Source organism: Rutidosis leptorrhynchoides, unplaced genomic scaffold (genome assembly GCF_046630445.1).
Source record: "Rutidosis leptorrhynchoides isolate AG116_Rl617_1_P2 unplaced genomic scaffold, CSIRO_AGI_Rlap_v1 contig379, whole genome shotgun sequence".
Taxonomy (NCBI): domain Eukaryota; kingdom Viridiplantae; phylum Streptophyta; class Magnoliopsida; order Asterales; family Asteraceae; genus Rutidosis; species Rutidosis leptorrhynchoides.
This window is the reverse complement of record NW_027266616.1, coordinates 11,296-38,649: the sequence shown is the minus strand read 5'-3', so window position 1 is coordinate 38,649 and position 27,354 is coordinate 11,296. Positions and strand designations below refer to the sequence as shown.

The following is a 27,354-nucleotide window of genomic DNA, read 5'->3' as shown; positions in this document are numbered from 1 at the left end:
CTCGATTTTTATCGTCCTACGCCTGATTTTATTCCATTCATTAAAAAAATGCATTTTTTTTATCAAGAGAAAAGTTAATAGTCTCGTTCATTTATTAGTATATATAAATCGAAATGAGAAAGGCTATTTGACTTCGTCTCTACGCAATGTAGCGTGATATTTTATCTTAATGAACCGATTTTAACTTCAAAAAATTGTGTTTTTTCATATCAAATGTCTTGTTTATACCTAATTACCTACTGCAATAACATCTCACATTCACGACATAATCAACATAATACAAGCAACCATGTCTTCAGACATGAACTTGAACAAGTAGATTAAAACAAGGACAAAAAAAAAGTTTAGAGAACATAATACAAGGTGTTTTTTTCTTTTACCAAAGAAAATAAAACAACATCAGATGGGGACGTGGCATTAAGTATGACTCTTAATTGTATACGTGGCAAAATTTGAGTGGGTGGAAGATGACACCATGATGACATGGCAATTGTAATAAGGAGAACACCCTATTTATTAAATTTTTTTTGGTAATAACTGATGGAGTGAACAAATTAAAACAGATTTATAAGTGAAGAAAAAGGACCCGCCTTAGTTCTTCTTGTTCATGTATGTAATCTCCATCTCCAGTATCAAATCAAATCAATTTCCTGATCCAAAACCCTATTCACATCCCTAACCTCTCCAGAACCCATATCGCAATTTCCTGCAATTGTTTGTTGATCAGCAGATCTGCTCCTCTGATCGCAGGTTCTACTCTCTCATCCTCTCAGTTGTTAATTTCATGAATTGTGATCAAATAAGGTTTTGATTGAGTTCATACAGGATTGTTGTTTTTGTGTGTGTGTGTGTGTGTGTTGGTTAAAAGATATTGAATTACTGGATTTGTAATTAGATGCTTGTTTTTTTTGTTGTTAGGTAGATTTGAATTTAGATCGTGTATTGCTGAAGAATTGGGAACAGTGTGTGACTATTGGAATTTTACTTGACCTCACAAAAGATATTTAGTTTTTTGTTCGACTGATCAACAAAGAGCAGAATGTCAGCTCCAGTACCTCCAGGGGCACCCAGGCAACAGCCACCACCACCTCAAGGTTACAATCCTAATGCTCAACGAGCACCAGATTCGCTGGCTGCTAATATGCAAAACATGAATCTGCATAGACCGTCGATGGCGAATTCAGGTCCTAGACCACCCCCCTTTGGCCAATCACCGCCTTTTCCCTCTTCCCGTCCACCTCCACCTGGTGCAATCCCGAGACCATCGGGACCTCCACCACCATCCACATGGCCTCAAGGTAGACCTACCGGACCACCTATGGGGCAGCAGCAGCCATCACCTTTTCAATCTAGACCCCCTCCTGGATCAGTGCCTCCTTCAATGGCCCCTACTGGTCTTGCTATGCCTCCTCCTTCTGGGGCCCCACCTTCCGGTGCCCGACCTGGCTCTTTTCCTTCTTCAGCACCTTTAAATGCTCCACCTTCATCCGCACCTACTGGTTTTGCGAGCAACGGGCCTTCACCTCCATTTGGAGGGGCAACAATGCCCGGTGGCCCACGCATTCCTCTGCCACCTGGTGGTGTTCTTCAGCAACCACCACTTGGACCACCATCAGCAATGGGTGCTTCTCGAGGTCCTCCACAAAGTATGCGCCCTTTTTCAAGTAGTTCAGGAGTTAGTGCTCCATCATTCCCTCCTCAACCAGTATCAGGACCATTTTCAGATCCAAGTCAAGGCGTTCCACCATTTTCTGGACCACCTCAAGGAGGACCAGCACCATTTGGAGCACCATCTCAAGGCGTTCCACCATTCTCAGCTCAATCTCAAGGTGTGCCGACCTTTACAGCACCTCCTCAAGCTGGGCCGCCTCCTCAAGGTCCTTTTGGAGCACAGGCATGGGGGCCGAGACAGGTAAATTTCATATTTACTAATTTATCTATTCATGAAAAAAAAAATTAAAAAAATCTGTATTTGAACTATTCTTCTAATCTGATTTATGGATTATATTTCATATTGCATGCTTTTTCTCTGAATTTATAGCCGAACGAATACTATAATTTGCTCCTTCTATCTATCTTGGATGTTATTATTATCTTTTCCATTGCTTCAGGTTGCTCCTGGTTCTATGCAACCACCTAGAATGTATGGAATGCCTCCACCACCACTATCACATCAACAGCCAACTACCATATCTCATGCTATCGGTCAGGGTGGTTCTCCCATGGCAGGGCCATCAAAGATTGACCGCAGTCAAATTCCAAGGCCCATTCCAAGTCCTTCAGTGACCTTGCATGACACTCGCCTAGGAAACCAGGCCAACCCCCCTCCGGTAACTCTTTCTCCAATGAAACTTACAACTTTATCATTTGATCAATTTTCATTGACGATGATTTCGCAAATTGTGAACATATTTTTTTATTTTTGTTCTGTTATTTAACACATGCATTATTGTACTATTGATTGAATCATGGAAAACGGTTCCCATTAGTTTCGCTTCTTAACTGTATACTTTTTTATTTCTTGAAGCCTGCTACTACTGATTACATAGTTAGAGACACCGGGAATTGTAGTCCTCGTTATATGAGGTGCAGCATTAATCAGGTATAATTTGACTCGTCTTATCCTTCCCCCTTCAAAAAGAGAGCTTTATACTCTGAGGCGGTATTACTTCTGATAATGATATCGATTCTTCCTCTCATTTGGCAGATTCCTTGCACTGTGGATCTTCTGACGACCTCTGGCATGCAGTTGGCTTTGCTGGTCCAGCCTCTGGCTCTTCTCCATCCATCCGAGGACCCAATCCAAGTATGGATAATTGTGTTTCTTTCTATTTACTCTTCTAGTCACATATACCATCGGCTTGGTAATCCAGTTCATTGAAAAGCACGTCAGTTTCTCATGTTAGTTTATTTCTTCTTTCCATAGACCGTGGATTTAGGGGAAGGTGGTCCTGTCAGATGTTCTCGCTGCAAAGCATACATAAATCCTTTCATGAAGTTCATTGACCAGGGAAGACAATTTATTTGTAATCTGTGTGGTAAGTATAAATATCTTAATGGGGCTTCTCCTTCCTCCTGATCTTTCTTGAATTTCTATGTTAAATTGTTATTGCAATTTGAAGGATGCCATGTGAAGTATAATCGGTTCTTATAATTTAACTCTGACCGTCCTTGAAAAAAATGAATGCAGTTTGCAGATGTTTCTGCATCTGGCGTAACATTTTTACAAACTTTTATGCGTTTCTGTATTGAATTTATGCTAAGAATCTGGGTTTTTTCAATGTCATTGGATCTGTTCTGGAATCAGAATTTTCATGAAGCATGCGAATCCTTTATAAATTGCATGGCAAAAATTTTATTTTTGGACCTTCCAGATGGTACAATGCTGCAAATTATCATATTAAACCTGTTGATATAAATGGTTGCATTCTGCATCCCATCGTTTGCCTGTCTCAAGTCTAAACGAGTTCATTCTTCTTCTTTTTTGCAGGATTTACTGATGAGACTCCTCGTGACTACCATTGCAATCTAGGTCCAGATGGTAGACGCAGAGATGCTGATGAAAGGCCCGAGTTATGTAGAGGAACAGTTGAATTTGTTGCTACTCGTGAATACATGGTCAGTTCTGTACATGTTTATTGAGCAATGACATTTGTTTTTCGTTGTCTTCTGACATGCTTGGTTTGCTCACTAGCACACTTTCAGTGTCTTGCCTTTTCACTTGTCCTGATCAATTTAAACTCTTCAAGTATGCTCTACCATGCATTGAGACTTCTCTCAACGTGTTTCTGCTAAGTTAAATACAATATTTATACCTATCTTCTATGAGGGTAAAATCTTGATTATTGATGATGTAAATCAAACATGTTATCGAATGAATGGGATATAACATGCTATCCAACTTCTTCCTTTTTTTATGTCCGCTCTGGTTGAATTTGCATGGTGTTGCGCTATCCTTCTTATTTCTATGTCTATTTTTCATATTACTTTTCCTGTGATAATATACAAAACACTTAATTCTATTTGTATGTTTTAGGTGCGTGATCCGATGCCGGCTGTTTATTTCTTTGTCGTTGATGTGTCCATGAATGCTGTACAAACTGGGGCAACTGCTGCTGCTTGCAGTGCAATCAGTCAAGTGATAGATGATCTCCCGGTAAGTCTGGTCCTGTTTTTGGCCGGGGTTTCCCCCTATGCACAAGAATATGCAAGAATTTTCTCCCCATATGTACAATAATTTATTGCTTTGCTTATTCGATTGAAGAGTTTGCAACATTAGAGATTCAAAATGAATTTTCATTAATGTTTCTTAGTTAAATATAAGAACTTGAGATCGAAACTCGTATTATTTATGGCTGTTGACTTGCCCTTGGTGAGCATGTAGTTCTTATTAGATATTTTCTCACTTTGTATATTATAGTTTCTTCTACATGGAAAGCATTTTAATTATTTATGCTTCTTTTCTTTTTCTTATTGCAGGAAGGATCTCAAACAAGGGTGGGGATTGCAACATTTGATTCAACAATTCACTTTTACAATTTAAAGCGCGCTTTACAGCAGGTACATATATTTAAATTTTTTATTATATTCAAAGCTATAGTTAGTTTAATTCATCATCTATCAGTTTTTTATGATTATGACTTTAGTGCTTTCCTATTATTTTAGATTCTCATTGAAATAGGCTTGAATTGATCACTCAAAAATGCAAGATTTCTTGTTTGAACACAAATTGCCAAATGAGGCTTTTGTTTTTAATCTATTCCTTTTTTCTTGGTTACATTATGGCTTGAGTGTACATACTAAATCCTTTCGTGTTAGTTATTCTCTATTAATTAACGTTTTACTGCTCACTGTCTTTTGCAAATTATAGATAGAACCTAATACTGATATAGGAAATCCTCTTAGGTGTCATGTCCACTGAATAAACATACATTTTAAGTGGATATATTGTTGGACATTTTTCTGGATCAGTTGCTTTTTCGTTCCCCTCCATAAGATGTTTTTATATCGACAGAATGTTGTTGGCTACTTAACGTTTCATACTTGAAAATGATTTGACTCACTAATTTCTCCTTGCAGCCATTGATGCTGATTGTTCCCGATGTGCAAGATGTCTATACTCCATTGGAATCAGATGTCATTGTTCAGATTTCAGAGGTTGAAATCTTAACTCTTTTGTGCTTCGTAACGGCCTATTTAATTCTCTTAACATGACGACTTTCAAATGCTTTAATTAATTATTGGCTTGATTTTTTGGATCCAGTGTCGTCCGCATTTGGAGCTATTGCTGGAAAGTATTCCATCCATGTTTCAGAATAATAGAACTGCCGAATCAGCTTTTGGTGCTGCTGTGAAGGTATGCATTTTGTTGGGCTTAATAGTGTGTTTCTGTTATGAAGTAATAGCTTTTTCAGTAATAGCACTCACTTGCTTATGCTAACAATAAATAAATGTCTATTTATCTGCTACCACTTGTCTCTGCTTGCTGATATTCTTTGATTGTTTTGTGTATGAAACCATTTTTCCTTATATTTAGACTTTGTTAATTGTTTCCAGGCAGCATTCTTGGCGATGAAGAGCACCGGAGGAAAACTTTTGGTATTCCAATCAGGTGAGCCACTGGTTTGAATATAATTATCGAGTATCCATTGATGCCAATGTTCGATTGTTGTTGCTTATTATATATCCTAGTTGGGTGGTGTCATTAATATAAGGTTTTGTACTGGCAATTGTGCTACTTGTATGCAGTCTTGCCATCACTAGGCATTGGGTCTCTTTCTGCTAGAGAGGCCGAGGGAAGAAGCAATATTTCCGCAGGTGACAAGGTATGCAATATTATGTTTGTTCTATCCATAAACTATGTTAAATAAATATGCAGAACTCTTAATATGCATATGTGGATTTAACTCCATCCTACATTTGCAACAGTGTCTAGCTCTTTATTTTGCTTTCTTTTATTCCTTTTCAGGAGGCACATAAACTACTCCAGCCAGCTGACAAAACTTTAAAGGCAATGGCAATGGAACTTGCTGAGTATCAGGTGATTCAACGAGCATATATGATCTTTAACTCAGCCTCTTTGATGTTGGTCTGTGCTGCATTTGGTGGAATACTTTATTGGGCTTATCATTTCTCTTCCAAATATGCTTCAGGTCTGCGTAGATGTATTTTTAACCACTCAGACTTACACAGACATTGCCTCTATCTCTGTCATCCCGCGAACTACTGGAGGACAGGTATTGCTACATGTTTTGTTCCTCTGTCATGTTATGTGCCTTTTTTATGTTTTAAATGACTTGCTCGTGAAACTCACCTGGACATTAAACTTCCCTTCCTCAGTAGAGAGTTCTAAGCTTGTTGAATGGAGATTGCCGTCTTATGTTAATGTCTCTACTTGTCCTGATTTGTTATTTTCTCTTGTCCAGGTCTACTATTATTACCCATTTTCAGCTCTGTCTGATGATCCTGCAAAGCTTTACAATGATCTGAGGTGGAATGTTACGAGGCCCCAAGGTTTTGAGGCAGTGATGCGTGTGAGATGTAGCCAGGTAATCTTTACATGATTGTACAACTTTTTGTTTCTTTTCATCCTCTAGGGACTGCTGTTCGGTTATAGGCTATGGTTTTCTTCATGTTGGAAGTTAATTTATTGTCATTTTCTGTAGGGTGTTCAAGTTCAAGAGTACCATGGGAACTTTTGCAAACGCATTCCTACAGATGTTGACTTGCCTGGGGTTTGTATAATTAAACTAAACATTTCATTCTCATTGTGCTTGTTTTCTATACTTGGAATTTTATTCTTCGTAATCTGAATTTAACCTACGTTTTGATAGACCAACCCCTTCGTACTGACCAAAACTTTTTTCTTTCTTTCTTTTCATTTTCTGCAAAAGAAAAAATAGTAATAATAATCTCGTTATGGGGATTGGTTATTTTGACTTTAATATTAAGTTAGGTTTGAACTCTCTTTCCCAGTTGAAGAATTCGAAAAACTCTCGATATTACATAGTTTCCCGTGGCCACGGGTGTAAATGCCTATTATTCTCCTTGTGCATGTTTTAGTGAAGATATATTCGGTTGGCTTAGTGGTAAACTTATTTGGGATTTGTCTTTTCTGTGGTATACAGATTGATTGTGACAAATCTATCATGGTAACCTTGAAACACGATGACAAGTTGCAGGATGGCTCAGAATGTTCTTTTCAGGTATCAACTAGTAATCTCCTCGCTGTCTTTTACTCTTTTGTTATTAGACTTCCCCATTGGTGTGGAATTCTTATTTTGTTCATGACAGCTAAAGTACTCACTTTTGCTTCACTTTAGTGCGCGCTTCTTTATACTACTGTATATGGCCAAAGAAGAATTCGAGTTATGACTTTATCTTTGCCATGCACTAGTAATCTGAGTAATCTTTTCCGAGCTGCTGACTTGGATACACAATTTGCATGTTTCTCTAAACAAGGTAATCTTTTCCAATCCATTGTTCGGTTTGTTAAAGTTGTTTTTAGCTTTTGTTTCTGTATGCCCAAATGATGATTTAGCTCTCGACTTCGATCTGTCTACTCAAACTTGCGAGTCAACACGTCCGAGTTTGTGAGTTGACTTGGTCATTCGAGTTTGACTCAGTGATGAACTCACTTTTGTACGAGCTTGACGTCAGACTCGTTGAACTCAGGATAAACTCGTTTACTCTTTTTGATATAAAAATTTGTGCCAAAAGTATATTTATGAACTCACTATTGTTTTTTCTTTTTTCCCATAATGCAGCGGCAGATCAAATTCCTACAACGCCAGTCGTGCTAGTTCGAGAACAAGTGATTAACCTTTGCGTCAATGTACTGCTTGCATATCGCAAATTCTGTGCCACTGTATCATCATCTGGACAACTTATCCTTCCAGAGGCACTTAAGCTTCTACCTTTATACATCCTTGGTATGTTACAAATTTATACGTAAATTTAGGAACCATGCCAGAATTATCCTTTTATCATGTACTTTAATTATGCCAGTTTCCATTTTACATCCTTGTCTGATTCTTTTGTTTGTTACATTTGTTAATTGAATACTTTGTTTTTCATATGTTTCCTTCAGCGTTGACTAAAAGTATAGGATTTAAAGCTGATGGGAGAATCGACGATCGATCTTTCTGGATCAATCACATTTCCTCCCTTGCCACTCCTTTAGTGGTTCCTCTTGTGTATCCAAGGATGATGGCTATCCATGACCTAGATTCAAATGTATGAACTATACCATCCTTTAATATTTTATTGTAGTTTGGTATGGTCTTGAGACAATCTGTGCTTTGTGCTTGTTTTCTTTACAGGAGGGTGATGAATCTATTATTCCTCAATCACTTCCGCTGACTAGTGAAAACATCAGTGACGACGGGATTTATCTTCTTGAGAATGGTGAAGATGCTTTAATATATATTGGGAACTCTGTCGATACAAACATCTTGCAGCAACTGTTTGGCTTCTCTTCGGTTGATGAAATCCCTACTCAGGTATTTGTCTTTCCCTTCTGAGATGCATGAGATGACTTGGTCATGACTGGTACTAATAGTTCCAAAACTTTGTGCTCAGTTTGTGCTGCAGCAACACGGCAATCCTTTGTCGAAAAAATTGAATGACGTAGTAGATGAGATACGGCGCCAAAGATGTTCCTACCTTCGGTATGATAGATATTATCATTTTACCAGCAACACCAATTACATCGTAAATCTTTCAAGAGTTCTGTTTTATCATACACTAATGCTCATTTTCCATTAATATTCTTTCAGATTAAGGTTGTGCAAGAAGGGAGATCAATCAGGTGAGTGAATTAGATAGATATGTATCCATGCAATTGAAAAATGCTGCCGATATTTGATATTTGAGATTTGACGGATGTGTCATTTTCTTTGTGGTTAAATTCTGTTTTGGTTGTTTGTGTCTTGCAGGGATGACTTTCCTATCATATATGGTTGAAGACAAGAATCCGACTGGGGGGCTTTCTTACGTCGAGTTCCTAGTACATATCCATAGGCAGATCCAAGTTAAAATGACTTAAATTGTTGCTTCCATCTCAAGTTTTGATCATCATCTTCATACTAGAGCAGATGCAAGCAGGCTACATCATCGTCAGACGTAGTTTATGTCGATAGGAAGAAGCCGAGGCTATATAGTGAGTGAACCGGTCATCATGGTCGTTCTCAATTTTCAAATTTCTCAAAACTAATTTATTTCTTCTTGTTGGTTAGATTGTTACTTGATTTAAGAATCGAAATCCCAAATGTGAGTTGGGATAACCAACCTTTTGGATTCGTCTTGTGATTTTACGAACATTTTTTTTTTTTACTATATGTATACCAGAACTAATACAATGAAATATGGAGTCATACCTGACAATTTTCCATTTGTCTTATACCAGTAATCCGGAATAATTGCATTTGTGGTATAAAATAATTTCATATTCAGGTAGCAATTATCTTTCGAAATCCGATTTTCCGTAAACTATTACCCATGGGTCGAATTTTTAACGAGCCCAAACACATTTGGGTATCCCAATGTCTAAAACTCAAATTATGAGACATCACTTGACAGCTGTGCTGCTAACGGGGCCCGTCACATGTCGGCCACGTCAAATATGGGCCTATTATCTGGGCCGAATTGAATCGAATCCGGGCTGGATTTTGTTTATGCCGCCATGAATGTGAGCCAGATCATATACGGGCCTCATAATTAAGGGCATCTTGGAATGTGGGCCTAAACTTTTCGGGTCGACCCGTAACAATCCTGTCAAATCTAGGTCTGGTTTCTGTTCCGCCACTCGTTAGTGCCACGTCGACATTTCCTTAATGGTTAGGATTTCGGTGCTTTCATTTCGTGTCTAAAGCAAAACACTCTTAAAAGTTGAGTTATGTGTAATTTCTAATTATAAAACATATTTTGAGGCCGTTTGAAGCAAAATTAAACATGCTCCAAAAATATTGAATGAACGGTGGTATGACATAATTTTGTCTCATCTCTAGGTCGCGTTATGTAAATAACAGTCACCCCGAAACAAGTTTAAAAAGCGAAGAAACTGACATGAATGCTTCCAATCATCACGGAACTTGATTCTAGAAATCAATCAATCTTCCTTTTGTCATTAAGAAATAAGAATATTTATTTTACACTTCTTGAAATAGAGAAGAAGCATAATAAACAAAGGGAAGTTTGTAACGTGAAATGAAACCAACTATTTGTGCATGCATTTGTTCAATAATGTTGTCATTAAATATAAATACAGTGGGAAAGGATTAGTACATTGCAAACTTTTCTTTCGTCTTCTGGAATACTTGCTCAGCAAGAGCAGCACCAGTGCCATCAGCTTTCTTGATCTCTAAGTTAGCTTTCTGATAGAAGCCAGTACCCCTTAATGCATCGGCAATGAAATCGTCAAAACCAATTGCTATAGCAGCTTCTGCTTTGGCTCCATAAACCAGCCTCTGTTACAGAGGGACGATTAGAATTTTCAGATGGACAAAGACGACAAAGACTCTTCTAATGGTTCAAATATCACCAGGGATTTGAATATCTTACCTTGATTCTAGAAAGATGTATGGCACCAAAGCACATGGGGCAAGGCTCACAAGATGCATATATTTCACAGTCTGACAGCTCAATCTGATTCAGCTTCTTACATGCCTGTGAAAACAATATATACGGTAATCATTAGATCCAGTGAAATTTAACAGCATTCCAGAAGACAAACCACGCAAGTATAATTTCAGGTCAAATGTAAAGATGAGTCATAGAATTGCACTTTGTAAAAAGAATAAACAGTCAATAGAGGGCTCCAATTGTCAAAAACTTGAATGTAAGCTTGGACGGAGAAGAGAAATGTTGTTGAATTCAATTTAAATTGCATTATTTCTCAGATCAAGACAATATGTGTACATACAAAGAGAGGAGCAAACAGAATATAACTAATTCTAGAACTAAATATCTCATCGTCAATGTAGAAAATAATGAAAAGAATAGTATTTGTTTCACTGACCTCTCTAATGGCAGTAACCTCAGCATGAGCAGTTGGATCAGTGTTCTTCAAGACCATGTTGTGGCAGCTTACGACTACCTCATCGTTCCGGACAACGACTGCTCCAAACGGGCCTCCATCTCCACAGTCAACCCCTTTATATGCTTCCCCAACTGCTTGTGTTAAGAACTTGTGGTCTCTATCCTGTACAGCTGTTTCAATAAACCCACATACATACGTACAAGATTACAAATACTAAATTTACAGCTCAAACAGAGTATATCCCATGAAAGAGTCAAAAGACTAAAACATTCTAAGTTTAGATCTTTGATCTCATTCATAATAATAGCTTTCGATACGAAAGGGGGTTAAACTTAAACTAATGAATCAACATATGCAATCATTAAACTAAGCTCAATTACACGATCTGATCCATGATCGAAAAGGTATACTACGATAACACTGTCTTGCAGAGAAAGGCATTACCTTCTTGATGACCAGGAAATGCTGAAGCGACAGAGATAGTCCCATCTTTAGATTTCACCACTGTCAATAAATTACAATCAAAGCAAACTACAATTAGCTAAACATAAAATCAACAGAACGTCAACGTATGTTGATCAGAGAATTAACATGATACAAGTTCAAAAGAGCAATCAGAGCAAGATTTGACTTCTGGGTTATGATCATATCATCCAAATATGATGAAAATCAAACCAAAAAATTAATTTTTAAAGCAACATGATTGAACTAAAAAATAGAATTGGGAACCCGGAATCTGGAAAATCCAAGTTAAAAGGGTTCTCACCATTGACATCATCAACCACGTCCATGGTGATGATTGTTGGAATCAAATCAAGCCCAAAAAAGAGAATGTGAATTTGAATTTCTTGACAAAGAACAATCAAATCGATCAAAAGTTAGTTAGTTGATTGATAGGTTAGCTGGTGGTTCATAAAATTTATAGATTCAGTGTGGTTTGGAGACGTGTTTAGTTACTTCACCTCCACACGTTAATAATATTATTATTTTATTATTCGGTCATCTGACTGTGTATCCTTCTTCATTCAGTCTTCTTATTTTATTATATTTTATTTTACTTTTTAAAGCAAATTTTGTCTTTTTTTTAAAGGTAGGATGAATTTCTATTCAAAAATAAGGTAAATTTGTAGGGTTTATTTGTAGTAGTATTTATTAGCTTTCAAAAAGGGTTTTTTTTTTCTTTTTTAATGGGACATATCGAGATAGTAATAAATTCCAAAAAGTAATGGTTTATCAACTCTTTCATAAATAAATGCTAAATTTTTTTTATCAATTGTAATTGTTTTGGATTCTCAATAAATTTTTAGTATAAAAAAATTGTCTAATTAATCTCTTTCTTAAATATAAAGAGAATATCACGTAGTGATTGAATTGGTTAAAATATGGGTGATATTGTAACCTAAAAAAAATGATTTATAATATTTAAAATGGATAAAAATATGAAAAACGACATTAAGATGGAGGTAATACTTACACCAAAATGAAAAATATAATTCAATAATAAATTAATTACCATAAACAAATTTTCCTGTGAATCATTCTTTTATATTAATCCATTCACAGTCAGAAATGCGTAGATAATTATATATATATAGTATATATAAAAAAATTACTACTTTCAACTTTCGAGCTCTTTTTAAAATAAAATATTGAGCTTTGACCATGGAAATAACGTGTGAAAAGGAGAACAATACATAAATATTTCATGAAGAAAAAAGTACTTTTTTTTAGGTGCACTCTTTTGCAAATCGCAGTAGATTTGTTCATTTGATGTATGAGTCAGGCTGACCCAATTCAGGATAATCATCCAATTAAGTCATAGTCTTAACATTACGTAAGTAAACTTTTTTCTTTCTTTTTTGAGAATCCATAGATTCATTTTACTTTTATGGAAAGTAAATCTTGAAAGAAATAAACTCCGCAAATTTTGGGAAAATTTATCATCAACTATTTACATATTTGGATCAAATAATACAACTCATGCCTAATGGGGTGTAGCATAATTATGTTTTGGCTCATTTTCGAGTTGCAATTTGTGAATATCTATCTTCTGACGGTTGAAATGAAGTTTTATCTCCCGGTTGACCATCATCTTCACGGCTGAAATGGAATTTTATCTCCCAGTTGACCGTCGGATTTATTCATATCATTCTTAAAATTATCTTTTAATTTGAAAGAAATCTTTCCTTTCAAATACTCGAAATAGATGAACTGTTCTACCATATAGAATCCATACATGTTAAATACCACAACCCTTTTCTACTAATTTATCTTTATTAATATTCGTTTTTATTTTATCAAATTATAATCTCTTAAAATACACTACTATCATCCCAAAATAGATGCAATATGCATATAAATTTTTTGCATAGTTTCAATTAAGATGTTATTTCGATAAAGGTGGCCCAACCTATTACACAAAGTTAGGCCCAAATCGTATGCCAAGACCATGTGAACAAATCAGCATCTAATCATTTTAAAGCTCGATTGGAAACAAAGAAAACGGAAAATCGGCAAGTGAGCAGAAACTGGTACGTTCCTCAAAACTGTTTTCTCAAATGTACCGGATCAGACAATGTAACAAATGAAAACAAATTCCATAACACAATTTCAAAATCACCTAACAACACATGATTGACTACTCAAAATTCCCCACTCGTTCATTTCTCACTTCTTCTTGGCCGCTTCGGAAGCCTTAGTCTGCAGGAAGAACAAAATTCCATTAGCTCATATAATGAAGAGTATCAGATGAAACTAAGGACAGAACCCACTATTAATCTAACTTACTTTCTTTACTCCTCGGATCTTCTTAGCTCTGTTCTTTCTTTCCTTCAACTGTTTCCTAGATTTTTCAATCTTTGTATCAAGCCCATTCTGCAAAGGCAAGATGGTCAACGTACAGCTCAAAACAAGAAATAGTCTGGAAGAGGTTAGCAAAAGAAAAATTCAGTATGACATAACAAATATTGTGGCTAAAGAGGCCAAAATTTACGCAAAAGGGTGTGGACTAGCTCAGCAAATGAAAACTACACCAAAGCTCAAGCACAAAGTAATTCATATACGAACAGCTCGGAAAGGTTTCGGAATCCATTATAAAAGGTTTCGGAATCCATTATAAACTACTGGTAACAGGAAAAAAAAAATTATTTAGGCATTCAGCATTTCACAATTATAACTGCAAGTCCCTAACATAAACATAATGTTTTTCATTCTGCTTGAATGAACAATTCCAACTTGTATAAAGACATCTTGCATTTGAGGCATCAAAAATACACATAACATAAACAATGGAGCATATCACATGGCACAGAACAAGGACACTTTAAAAGCTAAACAGGAATGTATTGAAGATATGCCACATTAAAAGGTTTGATGTATGTCAAGCTACTAAGGAGAATGGAAGCTGGATAAAGGAAATTACCCTGATCAGCCTGTACTTGGGCTCGTACTTCTTGGCACTCTCAACCGAATCATAAATCAAACCAAAGCCAGTGGACTTCCCACCACCAAAATGAGTCCTAAACTTGAAAACAAAGATAGAATTTGTGTCGTTCACTTCATACATCCTAGCCAGCTTTTCTTTCAACTCAGCCTTCACAAAGAAACATGTAAAACACAAATCATGATCAGTCTCTAGCCACCAGGTAAGCACACAGCAGAACACAACTTAAATCAGATAAAAAAAAATACCTTTGAAACATTTGCTCTTCCAGGGTGGAGAACATCAATTACCTGCATTAGAAATCAATATGAAAAAGATTAAAAAATCCAACATTGCTTACCTGGTGAAGAACATCAATTACCTGCATTAGAAATCAATGAAAAACATTTCCACTACATTCTGACGCAGACCCATAAACTTACAGCAACACTTTAAAACCCAACACTGCCCAAAATACTTTGGTTCAAATGGGTATTACTGATTTGTGATTGCATAGTTAGAAAAATGGAAATTTTAAATAAACCCAATGATATATCTACGAATATGCATGTTTTGACCTCAACCCTAAATTAAGTGAGCTAAAGTGATCACTTACAAATTGCTTCCTGGAGAGGAGTCTGTTAGTCATGAACTTCCTTGTCCTAATCGTCACAGCCTTGGTATCCGCCATGTTTACAATCTCCTCCCAACAAAGAAAGCGCTTCCTTCCTTACAATCGATAGAAGTGAAATCCGCGGCAGCTCTACTCAATTGGGGGCGATTTATCAAAAACCTAGCCGCTATTAGATATTCTGCTGGGCTTAGAATATATGGGCTTGGGCTTTGGTGCATAGACTAAGCTTTAACTGCTAATTTTATTTATTTATTAATTTTTTTAATACATAAAGAGTCCTTTAACGAATTAATTTTAGTCGATTCGAGCCCTCTATTATACTATTACATAATCGATCCCTAAAATAAACTAACGGATTTTCTTGTGTAGCAGTAGTAAAAGTGCAAACTCTTATACGCTAAGGCTTCCCGCTTCGGAGGAGTATGTCATAATACATAACCTTTTTCTTATAATTATAAAGATGTTGTTTTCATTACTCGAATGCGTGACCTTCAGGCCACAGAACCCGCAAAAGTAATAAATTCTACAGATACTAAAACCACAAAAAGGTCTACAACCTAACTAACTCCACATACAATATAAATTCGTAAGCTCTTAAACTATTTCGTCTAATAATAAGTGTTGTTTGTGCATACTAGGCGTCGTTATGTAAGAGATGACGTGGAATCTTATTTTTTTTGGCCGAAGTGCCGAAACATATTCTTCCATTATCTTATCTCTCATCGTCTCAAGCCATATTCTTCCATTATCTTCGTCGGCACTGGCTAACGGGATGGACTTGTATGCTAGACAGATACATAGTTTACGGACTTTTGTGTGGGTATAAATAGATTGTGTACCTATTTGTAAGTTCCATTATAGTTTAAGGACCGTACACGTAATTATCTCATCGTCTCAAAAATGATTTCAGATAATGGAGTTTTCAGTGGCTCACGTAAACGTAATCTTCTCCTTTGCCCACAAAAAGCTCTCTTCCTCTCGAATCTCTCTCTGTCTCTCTACTTTGCTAATCGGAAAATCTATAAAGCCGGCGATCGGCTGTTTTATTCATATATCTGTTTTCTCAGGTAAACTTCCTTTGTTGGGTTCTCGCTATCAAGAAGAATCCAACAAAAATCCACTCACGAACACCTCCACCTGCCTCCTGCAATGGCGACTACTACTTCAATCCTTCAATGGCACCCTCTAAAATGTACGAAACGAACAAAATCAGCATTAGAAGCTTCTCATCGCTTATTATACTTGAAACCATCCATCGACAAATTCCCCGGATTATCAAATTACAGATACAACACTCGGAGAGCGACAATTCAATGCTCGTCGTCGTGGGAATCTTCTGTCAAAACATGCAATATCATACAAAGACCCAATAACCCAATTGAGAGTATTCAAAGACCGAAAGGAAAATTTAAAAGCTTTCTCAATGTAATCTCTGAAGCTCTTAAAGAATTGAAGAAGCCGGCGATAACTGCTATACTGGTGATAGCTATGATTTTGGTATGCGATTCTGCAATGGCGGCGTCCGGTGGCAGAGTCGGGGGCAAGGCATTTTCTTCATACTCTTCGCGGTCTTCTGGTAGTTCTTCTTCGAGGAGCTATTCGATGCCGGATAGGGGTTATTCGTCGTATTCTTCGACGCCGTATTATTCGCCGTCTCCCTTTGGTGGCGTCTATGTGGGGCCAGCAGTTGGGGTTGGTGTAGGCGGTGGCGCAGCTTTGTTCTGGATATTTGCTGGTTTTGCGGCTTTTCTTTTGGTCTCTGGTTTTTTATCTGATAAGCCTGGAGAAGGTATGCTCACGGCTAGTGGGAAGACTAGTGTCCTCAAACTTCAGGTAATCTTTGTAGTTTCTTGCTTGTGAAGTTTCAACTTTCAATTGTGTTTGAGAAAGTTTATATTACAGTGCTGAGCTTTTTAACTTATTCATTTAAATTAAGACTAGATGATCTAGCTAATTAGGTTTTGTTTTTTGCAACCTATGACTTGGGTTAAATGGAAATTTGTGCTTGTGCTATTATTTTTCCATCTGATTATTGCCAGTATATGCAATGTGTAATAATGGTGTGCTGATTTAGCACGTCTAATGAAGAAACTTGACTAAAGGGAAGTGCTATCCTTCCTTCCAATGTGATTGAAGATGGCTAGAAAGATTCCCATGATCTTTTTTTATGCTACATATTTTAATCCCACTCCCTGGCCATTTGTGAGCTCTGATTGTTTTCCAATGACATTTTAGCTGAAGTTTGGGATATCTGTCAAAAATCTTCCTGCTATTTCATTTCCAGGTTGGCTTGTTAGGCATGGACGAACTCTACAAAGAGATCTTAATCGGATTGCGGAAACTGCTGATACATCCTCCTCGGAAGGGCTTAGTTATGTTTTGACAGGTAATGGTTTTTGCTAACTGTGTTGTTTGCTATGATGATTTTAATTTGGTTTTCATTTTCATTATCAGCATAAGGATGATTTGCATGGTCATTCGTGTTACTTGCTTACATATGCATAAACCAATATATAATCCAATGATGGTTTCAGTAACTAGCATCATAATTGTGAAATCATGGAGGTATACCTCTTTTTCTCTTGATGGAACTTCTTGTTCTGCTGTTTTTAATGTGTGGACTTGTCATCATATTCTCATCATCCTTGTTTATGTAGATTGTACTTAGATCTTTCTTTGCTTTAATCTGTTAACAGTTGCATTTCAACAATCATTTAATTACAAATGCCTCTGCTCTTTTTCTTTTTCCCTTTTCGTTTTTTTCTTAATTGTCGTTCTGGTTGCAGAGACGACATTGGCTTTACTTCGGCATCCCGATTATTGCATCTCTGGTTATTCATCTGTAAGTTACTTAGTACAATTACATGAACTCTTGACAATTAAGTAAGTTAACAGTGCTACAGTAAAAAGGATGATTCTGATAATGCCTTAATCTTGTTTTTGAGGAAGTTAGTTCTAAAATACCGTAAAACGCCGTTATGTTACTTACTTTTTGAGAAGAAAACATATTTCACAAAGATTTCTGGGAAAAATGCAATTTCTGCGTTGAATGGAGCATTGAAGATCAAGTCTTATGTTTTAAATTTTATTTTGGATTGATACAGTCATCCATAGCTTGTAATCTTTGTCATTGTGTCATTATAAATAAAAAAAAGCCTTATGCTTTAGATATATCATATACCCTTACGTTTCAGTTGACTATTTTTTATTAAGCTGAGAGTAGTTCTATAACATCAACGTGATTGACAAAGAATCATTGTTTCTATACACTTGAATGTGACTTCTTCCAACATCATTCTACAGGTGGACGTGAAGCGAGGCATAGAAGCTGGGGAGAAGCGCTTCAACCAACTTTCTATTGAAGAACGGGGAAAATTTGATGAGGAGACTCTTGTCAATGTGAATAGCATTAGAAAGCAAAGCACCATATCTCAGAGGGCTAGTGGGTTTAGCAATGAGTACATAGTGGTAAGATATAATCTCTCCAACTAATATTGTATTCCAAGTTGCATGATTACTTATATTTATGCTGTTGCCTTCAAGACTGATTGTTTTTCTCTGATTGGTCGTATTTTCCCATTGACAGGTAACGTTATTGGTGGCCGCTGAAGGAGTACATAAGCTACCTGTCATAGACAGTAGCGTGAAGCTGAAGGAAGCATTGCAGAAGCTTGGTTCAGTACCATCCAGCCAAATTATGGTAAAAAGACGATGGATGGAATCTCTAAGCGATATTTTAGTTTGGTTTCATCAGCTACTGATAAGTGATGTATGTATCTGTTCTGACACAGGCAGTTGAGGTGTTGTGGACCCCTCAAAATGAGAATGACACCCTTTCAGAGCGGGAATTACTGGAAGATTACCCACTTTTGAGGCCATTATAATAGAATTTTGCGAATTGGTGTTCGTCGAGTGATACTGCAAATATAGGTATGATAATCGTTTGGTAGGTGCATTTGTACAGAGAGGTGAATACCAGATCATGGTTTAAGTTTCGGTTCCTTCGGTTGTTATTGTCGGAATTTGTAGAAAAGACTCAAGCTCTGCATATATTAGAGTGATAACAAAGGGGATTCGAGCGCCGGGCTTATAATAGTAGTACTTCTGAAAATACAGCAATTTTACGTCTTCCGCTATTTTGGGACCAAATACTGGATTTTAAAAAATTATGGGACTACAGGCTGCATTAAACAAACAGTAGGATCAAAACCTGTAAATACTAAACCTTTAGGACCAAATAGATTATTATTATTATTATTATGACTTTTATTATTATTATTATTTATTTTTGAAAGTTAATGATTTGATCTATAATTTTAATTACTAAAGTACTAAGTAAAATGAGAAAATAAACCGGTACTACCTCATCACAAATTAATTATTGTTTTTTTCATATAAATTACGTAGAAAATACCACAATTAATTAATTAGGATGTGGGAAGGAGTATTACATTAAAATGGAGGTAGTCGGTACGGTCATACGAGTCATTGTTCAAATATACATCAGTATTAAAAGAAAATGATGTGGGTTTGACTTGGACCGTACCTTATAATTACTATTAGTACTTAGACAAGTACTTGTAAATGTACTATGGGTACAAAAAGGTTGATTGGAATTTGATTACTATCTTTCAAAAAGTCAGCCTTGATGAGCTTTACTTTATTTTTTGATTTTTGATTCGATAAATCTAGTGAATCCATTTATTATACTCGAATTTTTTGGTGGGTCCATTTCTTTGAGAGAAATAGGTTGAAAGTTGAAGCCTTTGGTTAACCCCAGATCGGCATGAATGAGATTTGATTTGATTCATAAATTGGGCCATTCATACCATTATTTTAATATTTTTGCAAAAAAAAAAAAAAAAAACCCTTTATGAATGTAGTGGGGTAAGCAAGTGGAGGACCAAAAATAAATAATAATCATAATAATAAGATAAGATTCATAATTAGAAAACATCTCATTGGCCAGCTAGGTATAAGAAGATGTAGAACTTGACCTGCCAAATTATTCAATTTGAATGAACCTCATTCATCCTTTGTAATAGTATATAGTACTAGTAATCGTTGTAGTAGGAACTCAATTATTGAGATTAGATGTTTGTATTAATGGAGGAGTTTGCATTTGAACATGGGACTCCCATGCAAACCAAGTCATTACACTTGTGGTCATGGGGAAAGACCCTACAACCTCTCAATCATTGCATCTCTCCTATACTATCAACCATGTAAATTACAACTAATATGTGTAGAAATATTTTTTATTTGTGATAAATAATTTATCAACGGTCTATGGAGTACATCCTCGTTAGTTTCCATCTTGCTCTAGACACCCTCAAAATATAAAATAACAAAAAAAATATATATATATATTTTTGAAGGTGTCTAAATAAAGTCGGTGCTCCATTCATAAAACGAACACGTCGGTCATTATATTTCTAGAGAGAGGGAAAATGACAAATGTGGAGTATATTTGCTACAATCATTATGAACGGAGTATAAGGATAAATGTAAATAAATGCCGGATAAATTATTCTGTGTGGCCAAAAATGGATGGATTCGAGAATGGTACAGGTAAATGGCAAAATAAAGTTAAAAAAGAGAAATCTTTTAAGGTTTTACATACTACTAATAATAGAATCCAATGGAAGAGATCCTGTCCGTTAAAGTGACTGAGGCAACAATGAACCACTACCATGCAAAGTTTTAGGATCAGCAAACGTCGGCAACTCCTTACTCGCCTCGCAATTTCGGGCCCTTTGGGTTTCCGAATTCGGGGCAGCTTTTATTGAGATCATCATAGAAGTGGTTATGAGAATGTTTGTCAAGATCAAAGCTGTTTCCTTTCAGAGGACTCGACGGTGAAGAGAAAAAAGCCTCCGGCGACGATGGAGAATTTGAAAGTCCAAATTCTTTATCTCTGAGTTGTCTCAGCTCTGTCTGGTATTTAGCCTTCAGCCATCTGAACTCTTGCTGAATTTCATCTTCGGCATTGTTTGATATTAAGATGTCGCAATACAATGAAGGAGTCCTCGAGTGAGAACGAGAACCGATCAGCTTATGAACCGAAATTCCTCGACAGGATATAATTTTCTTTTCCTGACTAGTCTCTATTCCATTTCCACATTGCGCTTGAGCCGGTTTTTCGTATTCTTCATCAGAATGACTATTTCCTGATTCCACAGAACTGAGTTCCCGACTTTCATGCTGCGCAGGTTCATGATCGATTTCAAAAGTGATTTCTCCAAAACGGCCGTGCATTGAAGCGCAGCCATTTCCACAACACTGAATAGCAGCGGGATTGTTTGAAAAGATATCCATGAGAGAACCAGTGGATGTTCTCGTAGAAGCACAATTCTCACAGAATTTCTCATTTGCGAAACGAGGAGTCTCCACTATTCCTGGCCCTGGCCTCCATTCTGGTACCAATGAAGAAATCTCCCCGTCTATCATGTCTGCAATTTCGATCACGTCTTGGTTATGAATATCAAGTTCAGCAACCATTTCAGTTGCGACGCTCAATGCTGTATCCACGTCAATGTCAAATGCGAAATATATATTTCTGATACGACCTGCAAGGAGAATAATGACAATTAATACCAATGGAAGCAAAAATGATTCGCTAAATAGAGTTAAATGTCACCAAAAAAAAAAAAAGAGAAAGAAAAAAGCACACCTCCCTTATCAGCAATTCTGACTCTTAGAAATATACTGTCATCTTTCATTCTCTTCCCTTTGATGCTAATATCAAGGTCTGTAGAATGTTCATCATCATGATACTCGAACAGCTCAATGCCACTTGATTCACTCTCAAGGGGATGATAATCCCAGTCGCTTTTTTGAGTTTCAAAACCATAATCATTGGAATGATATCCCTTACAATTAGAATTGTTACTATGACGATATTCAAGGTACGGTTGCCTTATGAGAGAAGTCATGTCACCGAGTTCTTTTCCATAATCCAATAACCTCAAATTAGATTCCTCATCATCAATCTGGAGAAATGGGTCATTTAAAAGTTCCCAAGCTGAAAGCCTACGAGACACAGTAGCCAAGCATTTCTCGACGAATCGTCTCACCTCTGGATCCCTCACTTTGTACAATGCATCCGGCTTTTTACCCTAAAGTGCAAAATGATAAGTTTATCAATGGAAAGTATTTTTCGCAATAAGATAGTCGTCAACCACACAATGCCGTGTGGACAGAATTTGCACAAATGCCTATGTTAGAGAAGCTATCTATTGTGAGAAGAGGATGAGCTCTTACAGAGATAACTTTCTTGTAGATTTCAATAGAATGAGTGCATTCGCTGTAAGGATATTCAAAGGTGACCATCTCCAAAATGCACATCCCAAATGAATATATATCCACCAACTCATTGTACTCCTCTTTGTAAACTTCTGGAGCCATGAATTCTGGTGTTCCTGAGGAAAGAGAACGAAATTTATTTAGTCTATATTATCAAAGAGCATCGATATGTAATGCTTTTTCAACAGAACTGTCGAAAATGTCGATAAAGATAATTTGGTAGCCAAAACATACCTACACAATGGTCAACGTAGGATTTTCGTAGAATCGCAGCCAGACCAAGATCGCCAATCTTCACTTCTCCTTGATTACCGTTGACGAAAATGTTGTCGCATTTAAGATCTCTGTGGATAACGGGAGGATCATGGCTATGGAGATAAAGAAGTCCTTCCAAGATCTGCCTACACCAATGCTTTACCGCTCTAATGTTAACTCTCTTATGCTTTTCTCTATACCTATTAATGATCAAAACACAAAAAAAAGAACATTCAATCTCAGTAATTTACAGACAAAATCTAATGTAATCGAAAAAGATTATTCTTTCTTACTGTCTCAAGGTCCCAGAAGTGAACATTTCAGTCACAAAGTTGATATTCCTATTAGCAGTATCAACCCAAGACGTGTAGAACTTCATAATGTTCTTGTGCTTCAATGTCTTGAGAAGATGGATTTCGCAATAGAGCCTCTCGAGACCTTCTGGGCTTTGCAAGAAATCATGAAGCTTCACTTGATTCCAAGCAACTTCAATCCCTTCATACTCATCAAATGCTCTATATCTGATTTTCAAAATCAAAAACACAAATCTCAACTAAAATCGAAAATCCAACAACCCCCATTGATTGATAATCGCTAGAACTAGAATGCCCAATAAAAGTAAACAAATTTCGCAAATGGGTATAGCCTGGATCCAATCATAATCTATTCTATCAATAGGAAAAGAAGATTATAGATTCATACACTGTCTTCGAAGCTCCTTTACCAAGGATTTCATTATACTGCAAACCGAAAACCACAAATATAATCAGAAATCAATTAGTAAACTAAATAAAATTACAGAGATTAAGAGAGTGATTTTTATACTCTGCCATATCTTCTAGTTGGATCAACTTCAACAAAATCTGAGAAATCAGGCTCTAGATGTGATTGTGAGAGACCATTCATTGTTGTTCTCTCTAAAAAATGTTATTTAATTTAAAAAGGTTCTTCCTTTACTAGCTTTATTGTTTATATTTTTTTTTCAGGTTCTGACAACGAGAGAGAGATAGAGAGATGCAATGATGATGAAGAAGAAGAAGAAGAAGATGATGATTTTATGATACAAAAAAGTAGTATATACTTTTGAAATGGCTTTTAGATCAATTATTCATTCACGAGAGAGATGAAGATAGGACAAGAAAAAAAGAAAAAAAAAAGTTTTCCATAACTAAAACAATTTTGAGGAGATGTAATGAAATACAGTACAATACAAAATACAATCACCATTCACCATGAAGGAAAATAAACATGACAAAAAAAAAAACACCACACTACTTCTATATGGAAATTTAGAAGATAAATATATATATACGTATTTTTATATCGTTTTGACTTTTTAAATTTATATAAAAATAGATATTTTCAATCATTATTTATGTTGGGAAACATCAATTTATAAATGAATTTAAAAAAATAAAATGCTATCTATTTGAAGATGGATGATTATTTTTTTATTGATAAGAAATATTATTATCGTCTCAAATTAAATGTGATTGAGTTTGTAAATGTTGACTATCGATCGGATGAATTTCGGGAGATTTGGACATCATAAGAACAAACAATTATTTTTTCATAATGGTAATTAAAGCATTAAAGCCCTTAGATAATTAGGTTTAGCTTAATGGAATTTTTTTTCTTTTTTTACCGTTAAGGGATAAATTCTATCAATATTTCAAATTTGGGGATTTTAATCTCCTTTTTAAATTAGAGGTGACTCTTTTGGAAGAGGCCCTGGTCGAGGCTTGCCTGCACTTATTCTTTTGGGCCTTAAATGTATTTTGTGAAGAAAGATTGTTATATATATATACCCAGCTCAGCTGCATGCATTGTCAAGACTAATTCTTGACTTGTTAATATTGTCATCTATGGGCGGTCTTTGTTCTTCTCTCCCTCTCTTTTTAAATAAAGGTGAAAAATATTATTAAAATTAAGGTGATCGAATTCAATCGTGTTTATTTACAATAATTTTCGGATAAAAATTCTAACTAATCTTCCAAATTAAATAAAATTATAAGTATAATTAAAAATATTGTCCACGGCTAAAATACGGTGTTTGTTCATTTAACTTCGTTAAATTTTGAATGCTTTGTGCATTTTCGAATATTATGATGTTTCTTTCAGAAAGTAGGGAGACAACTTTTCTAGTTACAATTGATGAGAGATATTTCACCATCACATTTTGTATTCCATTTAAGCTTTATAATATATATATATATAGTGCAACCTTGCTTTTCCATGCATGCAAACTTTTTTTTATAATTAAATATTTTTATTACGAACTATCCATCCAACTAGTCAAGATTCGCTGCTCATGGAATCGAATCATGTTCTCTCGATGTAAAAAATGTCTAACCAATTAGATCACGTGTCTTGTTTAATTGATGTATATCCATTTTTAAATTGGGCCATGCATGCAAACTTTAATTATATGAGATTCTTTTTTATTATATGTATGTCAAATTGATGCATCTCTAATTGAGTTTGTGTTTGAATTGGACTATATATCCATTTTCAAATTTCTCCAACAGTTTTCGTGTTGCATCTGATTAATTGATTTGGAAATTTGGGAGAGCGTGGCGTACTTGATGACTAATTAATCATACGTAGTAATTAGGATTAATTTTTAGCTCTCTCGAGTATCTCACATCCGATTCCGATGAGGCTAATTCATCGCTCGAATTGTCGGGGACTAGTTAGGAGCCTGTGTTTGGCCAAAATGTATATATCTTGAATATGATCGATTAATTAAGATCCTTTTTAAGTTCTTCACTCAATTGATTTGCGTGGTGTAACATATCACAATAAATGGAATATGTATATATATATATATATATTCATTCATATTCATCAAAATCATGTTAACAATAGGAATTTCACGGAATCGATCCTAAAAAAAAACACATGTTAAGAGGGTCGTCGTCAAATTTCTGGTATATAAATTAGTCTCTAACAAAATATCATTCAATTAATATATTATGAAAGACCTAAAAATCAGAATTGATTTTAATTTATTTTTTTTAAAAGTTTCTTTCCGTACTTATTTGTTTCAAAATTAATAATACGAGGTACGATATGATATATAGCGTATACGTGCATGGTAAAGATAAAACAGAAAAAATGATTTATGTCTCAACTCTATATGTATGAAATGGGAATCATAGGAAGAAATTATCACACCAAACTAATTTAATTAAGAACATGATTTGTTCACGCTTGTCATGAGGGAAAATTGATGCATATATGTATTTAAGTTTGTGAAATTTAATTTAATTTAATTAATTAATTATTATTTGAAAATTTATGAAATTTAGTTAACATTTATTTTATATTTTAGTGGGGTCATTTTTAAAATTAAGCCTAAGTTTAAGTACCAAATGTTAACAAAATTTCATCCCTCGGCCCCACCACGTTGGGATAATGCGACAAAAACTGATGTACGTCTTCTTTTGTCTAAGCTAGATTAGATCAGGTTTCTTGCTTCCGTACAGTTCAATGAAGTAAACATTGAAATATTAAAAAACTATTTGGATGTCTTTGTTGTTTAGATACCTGTATAAGTGGAAAAGATAATGTTTTCCCCCAAACGTCTTAAAGTGTGCATATTGGTCCTAGATTCAAGCTTGTTTTGGAGAAGAGAAGACCTGACGGTAACATGCAGAAAGTGTGAGAGGCCCATCTGTTATGTTGTTATTAATTTGCTCCGTAACACCACAAGTTGTACACATCATTAAAGTTGGGTTTTATTTTATTTTGTAGTGTGTTTATATGATATATAAAATTTCAAATTTTTCTCTCTTTATCCCTCCTTCAAGAGATTTTATCTTCAGTTCCAAATTACATTTTATCATTAATATAATAGGACCATATCACCACTGGTCAATCAATCACTTGTAACTTTTTATTTTATCAAAAAATAATTAAAATTGAAATTGATGTAGTTAAATTAAACAATGGAGTAACTAATCTCAACTTTTTTAGAATTTCATACTTTTTCTTTTTCTACTTAGTTAATTGACCCTTAAATTTGACCCTCACAGTGGGATGGTCTGAGGCATTGTGGAAACTTAACGGGACGATAATGGCCATATCAACAAAGTTAACAGCCGTTTTAAGTCAATGACCGTTCAAGGACGATGATGTTAGAGGGAGTTAGATGGCAACGTAACGTGAGTATAGGGATTCTAATGCTATTATCCCAATGTTTTATTCAAATAGTACGACTTTTGTAATCTACTCCCTATCTTCGATTTGAATACATAAATTAATAAGTAATTTTTACACCTGATAACATTGTTGATTATTAATATTTCCGTCCCAAAATAGATGCAAATTTTTACATATAATTTATATTGAAAAATTTGTATCTATTTTGAGACGGAAGGAATATTTCCAAAAAAACATTGCTTATTATTAAATTATTTTGACGATAAAAAGGCTTAAAGATGGTAAAATACCTTTGTCAAGTATGTAGATATAATCGAGAGATCAATTTTGTTGAATAATTAGACAAATATATCCAATGACACCTTTAATATCCTGATACATTTATTTATGAGATGTAAATTAGCATGGCCACAATCGGATACAAAATTGCCTAGAACAAGACTAGAATCATCAATTTTAGAAAATCTTAAGAACCGTGAACCATCGATTCTGGAATATACTGTTGCCAATCGCCATGTCTAAATAGATAACGAAGTG

General features: G+C 35.4%; 5 protein-coding genes across 5 annotated transcripts; 2 read left to right on the top strand and 3 right to left on the bottom strand.

The window, feature by feature from the left end:
• Nucleotides 1-1,039: 1,039 nt before the first annotated feature.
• On the top strand, nucleotides 1,040-9,046 carry LOC139883289 (protein transport protein SEC24 C-like). Its single transcript, XM_071867486.1, has 24 exons — nucleotides 1,040-1,858; nucleotides 2,112-2,330; nucleotides 2,528-2,602; nucleotides 2,708-2,806; nucleotides 2,927-3,038; nucleotides 3,491-3,618; nucleotides 4,037-4,156; nucleotides 4,480-4,560; nucleotides 5,080-5,157; nucleotides 5,264-5,356; nucleotides 5,557-5,611; nucleotides 5,749-5,825; nucleotides 5,969-6,040; nucleotides 6,153-6,236; nucleotides 6,426-6,548; nucleotides 6,666-6,734; nucleotides 7,128-7,205; nucleotides 7,323-7,461; nucleotides 7,767-7,931; nucleotides 8,090-8,235; nucleotides 8,322-8,501; nucleotides 8,581-8,669; nucleotides 8,778-8,809; nucleotides 8,937-9,046. The coding sequence occupies exons 1-24, from the start codon at nucleotides 1,040-1,042 to the stop codon at nucleotides 9,044-9,046; spliced, it is 3,243 nt and encodes a 1,080-aa protein (XP_071723587.1).
• Nucleotides 9,047-10,277: 1,231 nt separating this feature from the next.
• Nucleotides 10,278-11,829, bottom strand: LOC139883284 (guanosine deaminase-like). The gene is made up of 5 exons (XM_071867483.1): nucleotides 11,805-11,829; nucleotides 11,483-11,542; nucleotides 11,018-11,208; nucleotides 10,561-10,665; nucleotides 10,278-10,466 (listed from the first exon to the last, which is right to left on the bottom strand). The coding sequence occupies exons 1-5, from the start codon at nucleotides 11,827-11,829 to the stop codon at nucleotides 10,278-10,280; spliced, it is 570 nt and encodes a 189-aa protein (XP_071723584.1).
• A 1,876-nt stretch (nucleotides 11,830-13,705) lies between these two features.
• Nucleotides 13,706-15,150, bottom strand: LOC139883290 (small ribosomal subunit protein eS24z-like). The gene is made up of 5 exons (XM_071867487.1): nucleotides 15,076-15,150; nucleotides 14,729-14,770; nucleotides 14,460-14,630; nucleotides 13,826-13,912; nucleotides 13,706-13,738 (listed from the first exon to the last, which is right to left on the bottom strand). Exons 1-5 carry the CDS (start codon nucleotides 15,148-15,150, stop codon nucleotides 13,706-13,708), a joined length of 408 nt encoding a protein of 135 aa, XP_071723588.1.
• A 1,092-nt stretch (nucleotides 15,151-16,242) lies between these two features.
• On the top strand, nucleotides 16,243-18,977 carry LOC139883283 (FLUCTUATING-LIGHT-ACCLIMATION protein 1, chloroplastic-like). Its single transcript, XM_071867482.1, is given in 7 exon segments — nucleotides 16,243-16,926; nucleotides 17,378-17,390; nucleotides 17,393-17,479; nucleotides 17,880-17,935; nucleotides 18,397-18,561; nucleotides 18,680-18,793; nucleotides 18,885-18,977. Coding segments are annotated over 7 exon segments (1,212 nt in total).
• A 1,731-nt stretch (nucleotides 18,978-20,708) lies between these two features.
• On the bottom strand, nucleotides 20,709-23,559 carry LOC139883282 (probable serine/threonine-protein kinase WNK9). The gene is given in 8 exon segments (XM_071867481.1): nucleotides 20,709-20,867; nucleotides 20,869-21,662; nucleotides 21,767-22,211; nucleotides 22,357-22,514; nucleotides 22,633-22,853; nucleotides 22,947-23,174; nucleotides 23,356-23,393; nucleotides 23,479-23,559. Coding segments are annotated over 8 exon segments (2,124 nt in total).
• Nucleotides 23,560-27,354: the final 3,795 nt, after the last annotated feature.